This window comes from Eurytemora carolleeae, unplaced genomic scaffold (genome assembly GCF_000591075.1).
Source record: "Eurytemora carolleeae unplaced genomic scaffold, Eaff_2.0 scaffold50, whole genome shotgun sequence".
NCBI classification, from domain to species: Eukaryota; Metazoa; Arthropoda; class Copepoda; order Calanoida; family Temoridae; genus Eurytemora; species Eurytemora carolleeae.
Window position 1 is genome coordinate 490223 of NW_019396217.1, and position 19625 is coordinate 509847.

Here is a 19625-nt window from a genome sequence, read left to right on the forward strand (position 1 = left end):
AAACAATAATCACATTTTTCGTCAAAAATTTGGCTATTTTCGTTTTAATAAATTATCATAAATATTAACAACATTACAATTATGATTAAATGTGTCATACAAAATAGAAACTTTAAAAGGATTTAATATAAAATAAAATTGTTATGTTTGTATATAAAATTAACCCAAACTTGTTTTTTTGGTGAAAAACGTTGATAAGAGATTAGAGACAGGATTAAGGTAACAAGTAAATTACAAGAGGAAAGGGATTAGGTTTAAGTAGGTTTCAGTTTAAAAATATATATAAATATACACTTATAATTCATATATACAGCTCTAAATTGATTAATATTTACAACAAAAAATATCAAAACACAATTTACATAAATTTACATAAATTTACATAAATTTACATAAAATTACATAAATTTACATTAATACAACATGATTGAACGACTGAAATTCTTCTAGACCTTTCTGTGCGAATTTAAATTTTAACTTAATGAATTTAATGATATGAAGTTTTTATTTAAACTGATTGATATAGTCTTTCTAACTCACAGGAATTATCGTCTATCGCAACCAAACTGAAAACACCATAAAATTGGTTCAACTGTTTCGAAGTTGATATTTTAAACTAAGAAAATATTGGTGTTTTTTTTTTAAAATCAAAAGAAAAAATTTATCATTAAACAATTTGATCTCGCAGTGTTTTATATTGATGCAAGTTCTTTTTGCAAAAATATAAGACAAAAGATATATGGAAAATATAAGATAAAAGATATATGGAAAATATAAGATTATAGATATAAATTGAAAATATAAGATTATAAATAAATTAATAATATAAGATTATGAAGAAATTGAAAGCAAATATATTGGCTCTAGGTTGATAAACCCATAGTTGCAAATTATAAAAAAACATCTTCTTACAAAACATTAATCTTTAATATTTTTAATTTGCTCTTAAAACAAATTTTTATTGAGGATATTTACACTTTTAAAACTGTTCTTAAATTAACATTCCAAGTATTATAAAAAAATAGTTTAAAAATATTTTATTTTTTCTCGGACATTTAGACACTTATTTTGATATTTTATGAAGAATTATAACCAAAGGAATTGAGTTTTTGCCACAACCTCAAATTTTCTAATTTCTATATCTCTGCAACCAGTGGGTTTAACCCTTTCATATTTCAAACTTAGATTATTTGATCTAACAGAATTAATAGTTTGAAATATCTAAGGTCTACGACATTGGGTTGCCAAGATATAGGGATACGAATATTTGAGTTTGTGGCAAAGACTCAGTTCCTTTATGGGAAAATACAGTACATGATTTTGTTTAAATTTTTCAATTTAAAAAACAGTATAGTGCAGTGCACTACAGTGCAAAAATAGTTATAAAGAAAGATTCCCAATTATTTCTCTAATAAAAAATATTACATTTCTCCATAGATTCCACCACTAATATGATATCTGATCCAAACTATTTGCAAAGTATATCGTTTATCTTATTAAAGGTTGATACTGCATTCATTAGAAACATAATAGTCAAGAAATACGTATTTGCATTGTGCCCCAGAGCCCGAATTGTCTTAAACTAACTTAGACGTACTTTGTATGTCTCCGTACTCTACAATGTTTGTCAGCTAGATGTCACCAAAAGTATATTTCAGCACATAATCTAATTTTAATAGGCTTTCCATTTGCTTTCGGCGAGAGAGGTCGTGTTTCAACGTACTTCGGACAGACACAGTCGGTCACGTCATGTTAGCAAAAGGACAAATAAAAGGGTTTCAGCTCCGAGTCGAAAATCTTAAAGTATTGAACAAAAATTCCGAGTTTCCGTAACGGAGTCTGTACCTTTGTGTAGATTTCAATTTTAAGAAATATAAACTCTTTAAGAGAATATAAAAGATGTTATATTTTTTAACAAAAGAATAGTATTGACAAAATGGCCGTACCCCATTCAAGAAACTGGGTTTCCGATACTGGGCTTCATAACGATATCTTGGGCTACACCAGTCCAGTAATCATCGTGGAGGGAGTGGTGGCTGTGTGACTGTGTGCACTGCGCAGCCGCCCCTCCCTCCTTTAATAAACTTATGTACTGTGTACTGCAGTTTTAAAAAGATATACGAGAGAAACATTAAACTCTTTAAATCTTTGTTAACAAAAAAATAACAATTGAGTTGCTTTAAGGAAAATAAACAAACTCAGTGCTGAGTGTTGTTTATATTCCACCCAGAATGTGCAGTAGACTTGTAAACCAAAGGTATGAGAGTTGTACATTCTTTGTTTACGTTTTGTGTTGGAGAAATGTAAAAGCTGTAAAATATGTGTGCAACAGTAAACAACACTACTGTACTGTACTGCACTTTAATCTGTATCATGTACAAGGTTACGTAAAGAGTTTAGTAATTGTTTGGATTCCGCCAGAACCAGATCTGTTTGATGTCGTTCAGCCATTTCATTGAAGAACTTGATTATATCTGTGAAATCCATATTTCTGCAAAATTATTATCTGATTAAATAAATATTTTAAATCGCCGCAATTCTGTTCCCATCAACATCAGGGAATAGGAATAAAGGAAAAGGCGCTGGTCTGGAATGAGAAAGCCAGTCGCACTGCATTGCAGACAAGTTCGGTAAACCTTACACACACACGTTTGGTACAGACACACACACATGACGTTTCCGCCCCCTGATCAACATACGCTTAATCAGTTTGAAAGTTCTTTAGAATTTCAAGGAATGGGGGGGGGACTAAAAGCAAGAGTAATTTCTGTATAAATTTATTTTATTTACCTGTCAAGAATAATATCCCTGTAGGTCTCTACTAGTCCCAGGGCAATGAACAAATAGAAATGCTCAGTTGAAACTCTAAACAAATATTAAATCAACACAAACAAAGAGAGTACATAAACATAAACAATAAACACGATTTATGATGCGAAATATTGTTTTGAATAAAGATATTAACAAAACATATCAAAGAATGTAATTTAAAGATTTTAAGTTGTTTTTTTAAATATCAGTATCTCTGTTTGGTACAAGAAAACAACCAAGAAGAACTAAAAAAAATAATTTGTAAAGACAAGTGGTTTTTAAAATCCATTAATATTCAAACAATGTACATTAACACACACCCGTTTCCACACTCAGGCACGCAAAAGAAAAACGGTATGAAGGAAAATAGAACCGTAAGAACCGAACAAACAAGCAAACCAAAAAAAAACAGTATAAAGGCAATAGAACCGTAAAAATACAACAACAACAGAAACAGTATATGTAAAAATACAACAACAACAGAAACATTATATGTAATAATACAACAACAACATAAACAGTATACGTAAAAATACAACAACAACAAAAACAGTAAAAGTAAACATTTACAATAAAACAAGAAATAAACAAAAAAGTACAAATATTGAAATATACATGTAACAATAAAACAAACAAACAAAAAAACAGCAAAAGGGAAGTGTTATGTAAAATTACAACTAACAACAAAAATATAACAGTATACAGGAAACAGACATTTAAAAATACATTAAACAAACAAACAAAAAACAGTATACAGCTACAGGTAAATAAATATAAACATGTAAAAAAACAGTTTACCAAGCGGTTGCCCAGATAGTTTCCCAAACCAAATAAATATGAACATGTAAAAAAACGGTTTACCTAGCGGCTGCCCAGATATGTTTCCAAACCAAATAAATATGAACATGTAAAAAAACCGGTTTACCTAGCGGCTGTCCAGATAGTTTCCCAAACCAAATAAATATGAACATGTAAAAAAACCGGTTTACCTAGCGGCTGCCCAGATAGTTTCCCAAACCAAATAAACGGAAGAATATTCAAACTCTCGTTTAAAGTCAAGAAGAAACCTAAAATCAGATATAATTAAAATCAAAAGAACGAAAATTATTTTTTATTTATAGAATATTTATAGAAACGATTACCATCTGTAGCAGAAGTAGAAGTGTGAAAAATCGCCATTTTGTTGAATAGTATCATATAGACTCTGATCCAGAACCTAGAATAGTATCATATGGACTCTGATCCAGAACCTAGAATAGTATCATAGGCTCTGATCCAGAACCTAGAATAGTATCATATGGACTCTGATCCAGAACCTAGAATAGTATCACATAGGCTCTGATCCAGAACCTAGAATAGTATCATATAGACTCTGATCCAGAACCTAGAATAGTATCATATAGGCTCTGATCCAAACCTAGAATAGTATCATATAGAATCTGATCCAGAACCTAGAATAGTATTATATAGGCTCTGATCCAGAACCTAGAATAGTATCATATAGGCTCTGATCCAGAACCTAGAATAGTATCATATAGGCTCTGATCCAGAACCTAGAATAGTATCATGTAGGCTCTGATCCAGAACCTAGAAATAAAATTTTAAGACGATATTTCACCTCAAATAACTTCCTTCGCAAAATACAATAGAATTAAATCAGCTTGTTTCCTTTCATCGTAATTATATTTCACATTCAAGAACCCGGGGTGATTCATTTGGTGTACTGTACTGCATGTAAAAGTCGGTACAATACTTAAATATTAAAGTCCTAGATAATGTATTTCAATGAATCAATTATTTTGTTGGGATAATCGGATTAGGATTCAGGATTTAGTTCAGAGAACAAAATTTTAACAAATATCTTCTGTGAAAAATTTTGTCAAGGTTGAAAAATAACTTTAAAAATCTTTTAAAGGAATTGAGTTTTTGTCACAAACTCTGATTTTCTTATCCCTATATCTTTACATTTGAATGTTGTAGAACTTAGATATTTCAAACTATGAATCATTTTAGATCAAATAACGATAGTTTGAAATATCAAAGGTTTACACCATCAGGTTGAAAAGAAATAGCGATTGTAAAATCATAATTTGTGGCAAAAACTCAGTTCCTTTGATTTCAGTCAATAGGATTGTTTACCGATTATAGTTCGCTACCTTTCTTTCTAAATACTGTACAACTAGTTCGAAATTACATGAATTATTTGTTTTAAGATTAATAAGAACGAAAATTAAATATTTTTCGAACGGTTTTTTTATTGTTACATATCGATATCAGAATAGATTAGTATTTATCTTATTACACTGTGATTCTCACGAACTTAATATTTCAACAAATTAAAGTTCTTCTTTTTCATTTTTTCAAACGTATTTAATGGAATGAATTTATGATTATAAAAATATCTAATAAAAACCTGCATCAGAGCTCTCATATTTCCAAAATTTGAATCCATGGCTTCTCCTGTTGGAAAATTTCTAAAAACAGAGGTTTAAAAATAATGTAACTTAATATACTAAAAATTAAAAGAACTCAACTCTCGAGCCACTATTTTATAATCTTAATATTTTTGCAGCCTGCATGATGGCGAATACATTTAAATATTTAAATTTTCACAAATATATCTAGTTTACAACATCAGGTTTTAGAATAGAGATTTTATAGTTATAAGAAATGGGATGTTTTTAGTGTTTGCAGTATACAGGGTGACCCACAAAGGATGAGACTGCAATGACGACCCAAAACTCTAAAAATATGACGATTTAAAGCTAGAGTTTTAGTTTCTGCATTTAATTGAGTATTTTAATTGTTTACTAGGTGATTAAGCACAGAAAAAAGTCAGTTTTGGCTTACAAGGAAACCTAAATGCAAGCACGGGCAGCCGTAGTTCACTTGAATTTCCGAGCCGGGTCAACCTTTCCGGTCCCAGTTTGTACTGTATCGCCCGGACATTGGTTAAATAAAGCAGACACTCAATAGGACTAATCAGTGCAACAAGGTTGACGGGGTCAGACTTTTGGTTGAATTTACTTTTACGAAAGGGTCGGGGGCGTGTAAGAAAACGGACTAAACAAATTCCGTACAATCGTCTCTGAAGTCTCATCATTTGTGAGTAACCCTGTACATAAGGATGATCGATTGATTGATTGATAACAAATGACTTACTTGATCATCCTCTTCATAAGAGTGGTAAAGCAGGAGTACACGATCGCTTCGTCGTCAATAACGACAAGAAGAGGAGCGACAAGGTCGCACATTCCCTAAACAGTTCGTAAAATCAGTTCCTAGTTTGTAATTTTTTTAGTTTTAGAAAAAAACCTAGAATGAGGCATGCATGAAAATTTTCCAGAGAAAAAAATATTTTGGGTAAAAAATCACCCTCTGAAATTATTCAAATATTTTTTTTAAATGTATTTTAAATGAAACTGCCGGGGCCGGGGGGGGGGATGAATCCTCATTTGAAAATAGAATTAAAGGAGCTAGCTATATTTGCCCGGGGGGGGGACGTTCAGGGGAAAGCCCCGCCCCACACTTAACCAACTGTAGCGTAGACCTTAAATAGAGGTGAATTGCATTAATTTGAATTAAAGAAGTGGATAAAAAAAAGTCTTAAGACTGATGGAAGTGAATAAAAAGGTTTTGAAGAATGAATATGTATAATTGAAGGAATGAATATGTACATTTGAAGGAATGAATAGAAAACGAAGATAAATGAATACAGATTTTAAGAATGAATAGGACTGGTCCAAAGTGAAAACAGGAGCTAATTATTTATGTTTCAGTCCTGATTAAAGGGATAAAAAGGTATGCTGATATAAATGAATAGATTTATGAATAGAACTGATTAAAGAAATTAATATGAAGGTATTACAAGATGAATAAAAAGGAATGAACAAGTATTAAAAGATGAATAAAAAGGAATGAATAGGAAATACAAGATGAATAAAAAGGATTAATTAAAGGAATGAATAAGTAGAATAGAATAAGATGAATGAATAGGTATTACAAGATGAATAAAAAGGAATGAACAAGTATTACAAGATGAATAAAAAGGAATGAATAGGTATTACAAGATGAATCAATAAGCATAATAAGATGAATAAAAAGGAATGAATAAGTATTTCAAGATGAATAAAAAGGATTAAGTAAAGGAATCAATAAGCATAATAAGATGAATAAAAAGGAATGAATAGGTATTACAAGATGAATAAAAAGGAATGAATAGGTATTACAAGATGAATAAAAAGGAATGAATAGGTATTACAAGATGAATAAAAGGAATGAATAAGTATTTCAAGATGAATAAAAAGGATTAATTAAAGGAATCAATAAGCATAATAAGATGAATAAAAAGGAATGAATAGGTATTACAAGATGAATAAAAAGGAATGAACAAGTATTACAAGATGAATAAAAAGGAATGAATAGGTATTACAAGATGAATGAATAGGAATGAATATGTATTACAAGATGAATAAAAAGGAATGAATAGTTATTACAAGATGAATAAAAAGGAATGAATAAGTATTACAAGATGAATATAAAAGAATAAATAAGTAGAATCAGATGAATAAAAAGGAATGAATAGGAATTACAAGCTGAATAAAAAGTATTAATTAAAGGAATGAATAAGTAGAATAAGATTAATGAAAAGGATTGAATATGTATTACAAGATGAATAAAAAGGATTAATTAAAGGAATGAATAAGTAGAATAAGATGAATGAAAAGGAATGAATAGGTATTACAAGATGAATAAAAAGGATTAATTAAAGAATCAATAAGCATAATAAGATGAATGAAAAGAAGGAATGAATAGGTATTACAAGATGAATAAAAAGGAATGAATAGGTATTACAAGATGAATGAATAGGTATGAGTAGGTATTACAAGATTAATGAATAGGAATGAGTAGGTATTACAAGATGAATGAATAGGACTATTCGAAAGTTTGTAGTGAAGCATATTGTGTTTTTGTTTTGTTTACTGGGATTTTCACTCATTTATGTTTGTTTGAGGTTTAAACTAAAAAAACAAGTAAATACGTAAAACTTAAAACAATAAACATATTTTTTTCAAAAATACAGAAAGGTCTAGGATACGGGTAAATAATTGATAAATTAAAATTTTTCATTTAATATAAAACGGGCATTTTGTTAATCTTCCTACATATGCACACTGTCCGCGGGACAATTTAGTTTTAATTTCACAAATTATATATTTTACAAACAGAAATTTTATTTAATTTAAAATTTGAAAATTAACAGCAAATATTTAATCTTAATAAAAGATATTTTTAAAAAATCTAACTAAACAATCAAAAAACCACGACCTCTACAATAAAAATGAATAGTCTGAATAAGCATAACGCATATAAGGGAGAATGAATTGACCCGGCCGTCCCACCATATGATTTTACAATATACATGCTTTTAAAAGTTTTAATAGGCCGTCTTTTAATTTTTCAAATGTGGTTGTGTACTATACCATATTAGATAAAACCAATTTATTATATTATAAAAGAATACACTCGTATTGCTAATATTTTTGCATCCCAAAAAAATGTATTTGTTTGCGTTATTCAGCCTGATTTGTCCCTGTTTACAATACTGAATACATGTACGAGGGATTTGTATGATAGGGCGGGCCGGGTCGATTTCCTCTCCCTTATATTCTATACTCCTTGGCATTACATAAAAGAGAAAACATGTGAGAGAGGAGATTTTATTTATTCTGCAGGATTCTCTTTTCTGGAGAAAATACAGACAATCAGTCATTATTTTAGACATTTGCAATTCCTGAACAATTGTTTTCTACAAATAAAAAACTTTTAAAAACTTTTTAAGAAACCGGATATTTAGAAGAAAGAAATGGAGCAGAAAACATAAAAAACAAATTTTAGATAAATAAATAAACAAATTTAAGAATAAATGTATTTACAAATGAATACATGAATTGATGAATAATGAGTCAAACATTTATTCATAATGAATGAAAAATTAATAAATGAATGAAAGGATGAATGAATAAATAATTGAAAGAATGAATGAATGAATATCTACCTGCATATAACCGTCTTCAAGGTTTTCCCAGACGTATGTAGTAATCACATTTCTAAGTTTCTCCAGGTTGATTGGTTGGCTGAAGTATTCAAGGTTCCTGGAGAACAATAATATCTCTCAAGGTTTACTTTTTTATCAAAAGAACTAGAATGCCAGTTTACCAGAACAAAAAAAAACGATAAAAGAGATTGATCAATCAGAGGAAATGGTATTAACGCTCTACTTAAGATTGGTCTTCTCTAGGGATCATTTGGTTTCTTGCCTTTTTATTCGCATATATCTACGAGATCACAACCTTTCTTTTAAAGGGACTGTATTTGGAATTTTAATATGCCCTTCATTAAAGAGGCGCATGCACCCTTGAAACCTTGATCTGATAACTATGCGAATTTATAATTTGAAAAGTCTTAAATTCATATAATTTCTTCATTGTTTATGAAACTAGAAATGTGCAAGTCACTTCTGTAGAGAAACGGCAAATGAAATTAAATAGTTTTCATGAATAAAAACATAAATGTCTAATTCATACTTGATAAGACAAAACATTTAAAGGGTACTGCTGTGAATCGGACGTACCGCTTTTTTAAAAATAAACAGTTATTTGAAAATATGTTTACTGTCCCTCTAAATCTTATTATTAAGGTAATGTGATGCAGCTAGAACTGACAAGTGGTGCCGAGTACAGCAAATGGCTACAGAGCCTCAACATAAAATTAAATTAAAATTTTGAAAGAGAAGAGTGAAGTTTAAGTTGAAAGGCTGAAACATATTAGAAAAGTGTCAGATGCGGGTTTTAAAGTTTAAAATAGGATTAAAGAAAAGTTAAAAATAAATGATATATAATTTGTTCCTGTCACATCTTGCAACATCCTTTTCTATTCTGTGCAGATTCAAACCAAACTTCTCCAATATCTCCTAAACAGAGAAATATGAATACAATGAGAAGTATAGATTCAAACCAAACTTCTCCAATATCTCCTAAACAGAGAAATATAAATACAATGAGAAGTATAGATTCAAACCAAACTTCTCCAATATCTCCTAAACAGAGAAATATAAATACAAAGAGAAGTATAGATTCAAACCAAACTTCTCCAATATCTCCTAAACAGAGAAATATGAATACAATGAGAAGTATAGATTCAAACTTAACCCCTCCAATATCTCCTTAACAGAGAAATATGAATACAATGAGAAGTATAGATTTAAACCAAACTTCTCCAATATCTCCTAAACAGTGAAATATGAATACAATGAGAAGTATAGATTTAAACCAAACTTCTCCAATATCTCCTAAACAGAGAAATATGAACACAATGAGAAGTATAGATTCAAACCAAACTTCTCCAATATCTCCTAAACAGAGAAATATGCATGCAATGAGAAGTATAGATTCAAACCAAACTTCTCCAATATCTCTTAAACAGAGAAATATGAATACAATGAGAAGTATAGATTCAAACCAAACTTCTCCAATATCTCCTAAACAGAGAAATATGAATACAATGAGAAGTATAGATTCAAACCAAACTTCTCCAATATCTCCTAAACAGAGAAATATGAATACAATGAGACGTATAGATTCAAACCAAACTTCTCCAATATCTCCTAAACAGAGAAATATGAACACAATGAGAAGTATAGATTCAAACCAAACTTCTCTAATATCTCCTAAATATCTTTTCTCTAAGAGATGATATTTTATTCAATTAATATATTTTTCTATATTTTACCATTGTATAGGTTCCACCCTCTGAGCTGGCTGGGGAGGGGCAGAGGGATACTGGGGAGGGGGCCGCCAACAAATCATCCCTAAACATAATACTCATTTATTTGGACAAATATTAATAAAAATAATTTCCAAGAAAAGATATTGTTTCATGAAAGTACTTACTTCTAAATTCTTCTAATAATCTAAAGATAAATGAGATAATATAATATTATATTTATAATGAAGTAGGTGTATTAAGAGCTCTCAAGGGGCGTACTCTGTACAGAAAGGGGGAAGTGTCTTACAGAAAGCTCAATTTTTTTATTTTTACTCTTAAAAACCTAAGAGCACATACATTCTAGATATGAAAAGTGCTTGTTTTTAGCTGCTTGAGTTTAAAAGGGAGTAATGGGCGAAACACTGCTCGATTTTTACGTAAGCGCGTGCACATCTTGGTCCGTCGTCTTCAGTAGTTTTTAAGTCTTATTCTTTGTGAATAACCTTGTGTACAAAACCTGAAATCACAGCTGAGATTCATGATGTTTCTTGTAATCTCCTGGATCTCAGAACCACACACACTGTGTTCATCACTCTCACTTCTGGAGATCAGCCTAGCTTCTAGTTTACCCTCTACATCAAATAAAACATGGATTACATTCAAAATTTTCACAAATTACTAACTCTATTTTGAGACAATAAAGATAAAAGTGATTTGAGACTACAGAGTGAAAAACTATCGAGGAAAAAAACTTTTCTGATTTAATTACATTTTAACTTTGGAGTAATTTCAAACCGTCGTTTGGGAATTTAGAAATATCTCTAATTATAAAATTTTCACAATTTCTCAATATTTGTCTAAACAGTTGTCTTGGAAGTCTCAGTCTTGTTTGGTAAATTCTATATGTATATCCTACATTATGCCGTTTTATGATTGAACAAGAATTGTATAAACTTGTTTTAAAATAGTTTTATTTCACGTTATCATAATAAAATCATGTAAAAGTAATAGTAAAATACTCCCTTCCTTAAACTTACATTTAAAAAACTATTCAAATTGCTAAGATTTTAAATATGGATGAAAACCGGTTTTTGTTTGTTTATTTACCTGGAGGAGTAGAATCCGGATTTCCGCTGTCAATACTAGGAGTAGTAATCTTGAAACCGAATCCTTGATCATGATTAGCTCGGCTCAATTTTCGCGGATTACCTAAATCAAAAAATATCTTTGTTTTTTTTTCGAGAAACAGAAAAGTTAAGTTTTGACTATAAAAAATCCAATGAACATGAGGTACAGGAATTGTGCGATTTAAGAAGGCCAAATTCATTTAATAAGGGATTTAAAAATTACTAATAAAACAATTTGCTTTGCAACAACATCAAATATAATTAATTATTATTTTAACGTCGTCTTCCTGATTCTATAAACTTATTTATATCTGATGCATTTATACCAACAAGGACCCTGGGGGGAGACGTTCCTGGAATTTTCCTGTTTGTGTACACTTATATTTTTGGTAGATTTTGCTGAATTTACCTAAACGATATCCATCGAATCCATCTCCATCATACTTGTTCTCAATAGAATATGTTTCATCTTCATCGTTTAAGTCTTCTATACCTAGACAGATGTATTTTTTAAATATTTATAATTAAGAATTCCATTTTTTAAATAGGAAAATGTCGTGTAAAAAAATATGTTTATAGTGAGAAACCCTTGAATCAGTTGAAGAGTTTTAAAACAACTAAAAATCTGTAAGAAAGGCTAAATTTGTGTTACTTTGTTTATGATTTGAAGACTTTATTTTGGAAAAAATCTGTTAGATGAAAAACATTTGTAAATAGTTTGTTGTTTTCTTAGTAAAATTTGCAAAAAAAAATTATGTTATTTTGAAAACTAAATAATGCATTTTTAATCTTTAATTTTTATTTATTTTAATTTTCTGCACATCAAAATTTCCCTTATATTAAAAATAAAACTTCGAACGCCAAAAAATATACAGGGTGTCCCAAAAACATGGGAATTCAGTGACGAATTCGATATCGTCTTTTTAACTAATTCTTTGATTTAGTATAGTGATACCTACTGAGAAAGCTGTAATATGTAAGAGTTTCGTCTGCTATGTTCACATTTGTTTGTTTATGTTTTGACTGCATACGGTTGTACTTAGTAAAACAAGAAAATTGCAGTATACAAACAGAGTAAACTTGTCCGTCTTCACTGTTCATCTTGTGGAGACATGATAGACACATCTTTACAGTCTTTTACCCTTTTCATAAAATAAGCTCTAGCAGACATAATAATATTATGGCTTTTGAAATTAGGTATTACAATGCTAATTCATAACAAAGACGATATCAAATTCGTCACTGAATTCCCATGTTTTTTGGGACACCCTGTATGTTTTAAAGATTTTCTGAAGTCTTTTTAAACGATATCAGAAGTTTACATCAAGATTGTATTTAATTAAAAGTATTTTTTACTTTTTACTTTTATTTATTTAGCTTTTGTTAATACTTATCCGATAATTAAAATATAATTTTACCCTCATCTGATGCTGATACTAGAATAGGATCCCGTTTTCCAGCTCTAGGTTTAAATAAAATATTAATGCCAGTCATGCTGGAATATATTTCACATTAGGACCGACCCTGCTGGAATATATTTCACATTAGGACCGGCCCTGCTGGAATATATTTCACATTAGGACCGACCCTGCTGGAATATATTTCACATTAGGACCGACCCTGCTGGAATACATTTCACATTAGGACCGACCCTGCTGGAATATATTTCACATTAGGACCGACCCTGCAGGAATATATTTCACATTAGGACCGACCCTGCAAGAATATGTTTCACATTAGGAACGACCCTGCTGGAATATGTTTCACATTAGGACCTTGCATCATTGCATGCTAGAATATAATAAACATTAGACCCTGCTCAACCAAAAGATAAAAAAAAATATGATATAATTGAAAACATGATATCCATTAAAGAAATAACATGTCATCTTATAAAATCTGAAAAGGGGAAAAAATATTTATTATTTCTCTTTTCATTTTTTTTAATTCAATTTTTTTAAATGGCACGGGCAACGCCGGGCACTTCAGCTAGTGATAAAAACCTTTTATTTTCCGTGTGAGATCTAGGTCCAGAGTTTTCAGAATCCTCGGACACACGTGATCTAGAAGAAATAAGTCTATTATGATCTAGAAGAAATAAGTCTATGATAATCTAGAAGAAAAAACTTTAGAATGATCTTTGTAGAAGAAAAAAGTCTAGAATGATCTAAAAGAAACCAATTTTATTAGGTATATAACATCGTGATTTAGGTATATAACAACGTATTAAACTACACCTGATATAGGGATAGTTATTAATGAATCAAAAAGCTTATTTTAATAATAATATTCATTGATTTAAAACTATTTTTTACATACAAACATCATTTAAAACAAAATTTTTTGCATGTGTACTTCAGCTTCATCAGATAATATTATGTAAGATACAGTAAAAGATTAATGTACTGTACGTATCCATGTTAGTAGTCGGATAAATTGTGTTCCTTGAAGGACTTTTAGAAAAGATTTCTAGAAAATTCTTCTAGAAAATTCTTTAACCTGGAAGTTGAAGATTGTTCTGTAACTTCAGTAATTGTTGATGGCCGATCAGGCGTTTCAGATAGATCTAGGATATAAAGTTTCAGATATATATAGAATATCAGTAGTTTCAGATAGATCTAGGATATAAAGAGTTTCAGATAGATCTAGGATATAAAGAGTTTCAGATAGATCTAGGACATCAGGAGTTTCAGATCGATCTAGGATATCAGGACTTTCAGATAGATATAGGATATCAGGAGTTAAAGATAGATCTAGGATATCAGGACTTTCAGATAGATCTAGGATATGAGGAGTTTCAAAAAGATCTAGGATATTAGGAGTTTCAAATAGACCTAGGATACAAGGATTTCAGATAGATCTAGGATTTCAGAAGTTTCAGATAGATATAGGATATCAGGAGTTTCAGATAGATCTAGGATACGAAAAGTTTCAAATATATCTAAGATATCAGGAGTTTCAGATATATATAGGATATCAGGAGTTTCAAATAGATCTAGGATATCAGGAGTTTCAGATAGATCTAGGATACCAAGAGTTTCAGATAGATATAGGATATCAAGAGTTTCAGATACATCTAGGAAATCAGGAGTTTCAGAGAGTTCCATGATATCCAGGTGGTTGAGATGGATCTAAGATATTATCAAATCTTATAATTTTAAAGAGCTACATCATCATTTTCTCAAAGATACTGGGTGATCCAAAAAATATTAGGCTTAAGAGACAAGTGTTAAACTTATTAACAGTAGTCGTATAAATCAAAATAATAAAGCCGAATCTCGAATCTCGATTTCATTTATTGATTTCTACCGAGCTCTCAAACAGCGTGGATGAATAAAAAACGCGACAAAGAGAAGCTTTTAATTAAAAACTTCTCTTTGTTTACTTGTAAACTTGTAAAATCAAAAATTTGGCTGGAAAAGTCGTTTTCATTGTAATGATACAAACGCCGACCAATGTCTCCTAAATAATTGTTTGCTATCACTAAAACTTGGTTTAAGTTATTATCCTATGTGGGTAACCTTTACAAAATATAAAAATAAGAACGTTTTTAAAATTTGAAACTTTATATTTACCATGTGCATCAACAGATTCAAAAACATCATTTGGCATTCCATAACTTGAAGTACTGTCAGATCTTTCTTTCAATTGTCCATTTACTCTACAAAATAATACTGTTAAAATATAAACATCATTTGGCATTCCATAACTTGAAGTACTGTCCGATCTTTCTTTCAGTTGTCCATTTACTCTACAAAATAATACTGTTAAAATATAAACATTATTTGGCATTCCATAACTTGAAGTACTGTCCGATCTTTCTTTCAGTTGTCCATTTACTCTACAAAATAATACTGTTAGAATATATAAACATTATTTGGCATTCCATAACTTGAAGTACTGTCAGATCTTTCTTTCAATTGTCCATTTACTCTACAAAATAATACTGTTAGAATATAAACATCATTATTTGGCATTCCATAACTTGAAGTACTGTCAGATCTTTCTTTCAATTGTCCATTTACTCTACAAAATAATACTGTTAGAATATAAACATCATCATTTATAGTAATATCTTTAAAAGTCAACACTCTGTTATTTATAAAAAAAATGATTGATCGATTAATTGATTTATACGACCTAGCAATATTTGCGGCATTTATCTCCCTATCCTGCTGAAGAACAATGGCTTCCAGCGCACCCCACTCAGAGATTTTTCTCTCGTATTCAGATTGAATTGCTCTGAAAGTACAGAAAATGAAAATAAAACTGAATAGTTTCTGCTTAAAAAAAGAGATTATTTTTCTCTCTTCAGGAAAGTAATGATGATGTTTTTTGTAAAGGTTTCTCAGAATTAATTTAGTGCAGAATAAAGTATTAACAAAGAATTTCAGTGGTTTAAACCAGCGAACTGTATCACGAGTTCCCTAATTTTGAAAGATAGAACTTTCAATTTAATCCCAAGAAAGCTATCTTATTAGTTAACATATAATTTCAATATTGTTCTGATGAAATCCATTTTTTGTTTTAGAAAAAACTCCCATATTGTTAGAATGAAAAAAGCTATTTTTTTTAAATCTATTTAATTTCTTCTTTACATTTGGTTCTTTTGTAAAATTATAACTTAAAATCAGCTGGTAAAACAAAACAAAAAAGAGGTTAAAAGGTTACTCCAATATTAACTATGGGACAGAAAATGAATTACCCGTCTTTAATGTGAACTTGTTGACTTGTAAAGTTCCAGTTCAGATGACCCAACAGATATGGCCAAACCTCTTTTCTAAAATATTACCCAACATGTTTTTTTGACAAATTGGGTAGATGTGTGTTCATAAAATGTAATATGAAAAACTAAAGTACATCAAAATCAATCTTATTATCAATTTCATTTAGTAATTTTCGGCACTTCGAATTCACTTTTTCTAATAAGAATAAAGAATTGAACCCTGCAAGCCTACTATTAGTATGGTAATAAATTCTAGAACAAAAGTGGTAAAAATAAAAAAAAGTTAGCTTTTATTTATCATGAAATATTCGAAATATGAGGAGAATGGGAAAAATGCTTCATATAAAAATGTCAGAATGTTTCATAAGCATTTCCTCAATATCCGAGATTTTCACCTATTTTTCATATTGCTTTTTTTCCTTTTTTACCCCCCTCCCCTCCCCCCACAACCACCAGTATCGAGAGGGAAAACATTTCCAATGGTTTAGAGAACAAATATTTATTTTCCAATTACATACAATCCAGATTATTGATTAATTAATTGATTGATTGAATGAATTTAATCTAGACCTAAATATAAACTATATAAACTATAATACCTCAACTCATGTTCCATCCCACCATTGTAGATCAGTCTAAAAATCATATATTTTATTAGACCATTCATAAAACAGAAACTTTTTTCAGACGGTTACTACATTAATGTAAAAATTTCCTCTAAGACTTTTTTAAACTCTTTAAAACTCTTTGTAACTCTCTATAGCTTTGTGAAACCCTATGTAACTCACTGAAACTCTCCGGAACTTTTTGAACCTCTCTGGAACATTTTGAAACTCTTTAAACTTTATTAAATTCTTTGGAACTCTTTAAAAATCCTTTGCAATTATCTGAAACTCTTTTAACTGTCGGGGCCTCCATATCAAATCACCCTGCCTAATGGGGGCTATCATTTCTTTGTAAATCATGTATTTAAGCAATCGACCTGTAAATTTTATTTTGAATGTGAGTTGACCCTAAACCCTGTAGCTTGAAACCAGTCCACGCTTCTACGGTCAACCCGTCAGATTCAGACTCACTGGGATCAAACCCAGGTAATACTAGACCTTAACATTAGAAGATTAGATTAATGGATAGTTGGATAGTTACAATACAAAATTAAATGCTTTTATTTGATTGAGCTGTAAGTATTTATTTTATATTATTGGTAAGATTGATAGATTTTAGAAGGATAGTTTAATTAATAATTGTATAGTTAGATTACACAATAAAGAACCGAAGGCTGGAGAAGGTAGTTTTGATTTTTTCACATGTAGAAGAAAAGCAAATTTATGATTGTTCTTCTCAATATCTCTTTAATACGTAATAAGAGAAGGTATGGATAAGTGTAATTTTCTTTATTTTAAAGTGATTTTATTTGATTCATGATAAATGTTATATAATTTAGATTTTTAAATAGATAGAAATTCAGAAAATTTCAAAATGTTGGATTTAGCAGAAAGTTAAACAATTAATATTTGGAAAATTTAATTGCACATTTAGATAATTATTTAGTAGAGTATCTATTGAAATAACTTTTTAGAAAACTACATAGATAATCACTATTATTAAATGTATTTAATAAAAACTTAATTAGATAGTGACCATCAAGTTTCAAGCAGAAAACAATATCCGTAATATACTGTTATAAAGAATATTCATCAATATTTTTTCAAAAAAATGTTCAGGTCAGTTTTAAATTTCCTTTTTTTAACTGACCTATGAACTCGTTTCAAATGCTAGAATTAAATGCAAATGTGTTCGTTTGTGTGATCTTACTTTTAGCACTTAGAGAGTTGTAACAACAATGTTACACCCCTGCCCATCCACAAGGATAACCAAGGATATATGGCATTCAATTGCATATCCATCAAATTAACAGTTTTGGTCATTTAGTTATTTAACTCTTTTTACACTTACATTATTATGAATGAAAGTATAGCTGTTAAAATATTATAAAAGAGGAAAGTTTTCTTCCCTTGAGGAAAATAAAAGTGCCAACTTGACATTATTATTTACTCCATTCTATAAACCACTTGAACCCAACAAAGTTCATCAAAAACAAATATTTTTACCTTAAATCTATGCTATTTAACACGGGCGTTATACAAATCATTTTCGCCTTTCAATACGAAATTAACATTCACCACCCACCCTCCCCCCCTTGAAGACGCATTTGATTCTATATAGTTACCTGAAAGATGGGTTCTGACAGTTTTCATGTGGCGACAGTGCGCTAACCAGCCATAGAAAGCCCGCGAAATCAGCTGATTTTTCATTGTGCGGCAAAGTCCCTGGATTTTAACGCGGAATTGTACAATTGGAGTTCAAGGATAAGTTTATTTGTTCAAAATTATTAAAATCATTATTATTTAAATTATCTAAAATTGAAAGTATGACAAAAAGGATTGTTCATGGTACTGAACTGGACTTAAATAAATTAATAATTTTGTTAAATCTTTGTTGACATTGAAAATCCATGAATAAGAATTGTACAGTGTACATTGTACAATTTTTTCCTTGATAGGGGTGCTGGGACTAGGAGTACTCTGAGAGCTTTCCGAAAGATATCTTAATTAATTCTTGCTATCAAAATGAAAGTTTGAACAGTTTTTCATCCAAACCATGTTACTTCGTAAAAAGTAGAAAAACTTAAGGAATGAAAAATGAATCTATATCCTCGAGAAAACCAGTTATAACTTTATGATATCAATTATTAGGATTAAGAATAGGATTTATAAAAAAAAAATGAGTATTTTTGACGAGCTTTAAATAAAGTAATACAAATTGTTAGTTGACAAGATTATTTCCTAGTGTAATCATCAGGCGATATCTAATAAAAAATCATTCTTTAATTTTCAACTTAAATAAATAGCTAGGATATATTTTATAAAACAATTTTATAGAATTATTTAAATCAAAGTTAGCATTTTATCCTAAAACTATTTCAACCTTATGTAAATGAGAATATATCTATGGGTTTAATATTTATTCAGTGTGACTTGCCAAACGACTTGACCAAATTGTCTGAAATATTTGCTGAAACCCATAGACAAAAAAAATCTAAAAACTGCACCATGTTCATCGTTCATATCCATAATTTTATAATCAAGCGTGGACAAAAAAAGGCAGGAGTAACTGGGACTATGAATTATAAT

General features: G+C 29.8%; 1 protein-coding gene across 4 annotated transcripts in view; it reads right to left on the minus strand.

Moving 5' to 3' along the window:
• Positions 1-1274: 1274 nt before the first annotated feature.
• Positions 1275-19625, minus strand: part of LOC111698420 (small G protein signaling modulator 2) — a 59956-nt gene continuing 41605 nt past the window's right edge. The window contains exons 21-43 of one of the 4 annotated variants that reach the window (XM_023468756.1): positions 19278-19300; positions 18987-19038; positions 18662-18761; positions 17414-17534; positions 17031-17066; positions 16411-16485; positions 15846-15947; positions 15288-15546; positions 14205-14272; positions 13709-13768; positions 13124-13167; positions 12115-12198; positions 11686-11787; positions 11096-11210; positions 10603-10681; positions 9720-9784; positions 8870-8966; positions 5974-6068; positions 5225-5285; positions 3954-4027; positions 3801-3878; positions 2791-2865; positions 1275-2491 (exon numbers count right to left, since the gene is read on the minus strand). In XM_023468756.1, coding sequence (XP_023324524.1) covers positions 2362-2491; positions 2791-2865; positions 3801-3878; positions 3954-4027; positions 5225-5285; positions 5974-6068; positions 8870-8966; positions 9720-9784; positions 10603-10681; positions 11096-11210; positions 11686-11787; positions 12115-12198; positions 13124-13167; positions 13709-13768; positions 14205-14272; positions 15288-15546; positions 15846-15947; positions 16411-16485; positions 17031-17066; positions 17414-17534; positions 18662-18761; positions 18987-19038; positions 19278-19300 — 1995 coding nt within the window. In that variant the 3' untranslated portion in view covers positions 1275-2361. Of the gene's footprint in view, positions 2492-2790; positions 2866-3800; positions 3879-3953; positions 4028-4114; positions 4196-5224; positions 5286-5973; positions 6069-8869; positions 8967-9719; positions 9785-10399; positions 10478-10602; positions 10682-11095; positions 11211-11685; positions 11788-12114; positions 12199-13123; positions 13168-13708; positions 13769-14204; positions 14273-15280; positions 15547-15845; positions 15948-16410; positions 16486-17030; positions 17067-17413; positions 17535-18661; positions 18762-18986; positions 19039-19277; positions 19301-19625 lie in introns of those variants that run through there. The other 3 variants (XM_023468755.1, XM_023468757.1, XM_023468758.1) reach the window with 3 other exon arrangements.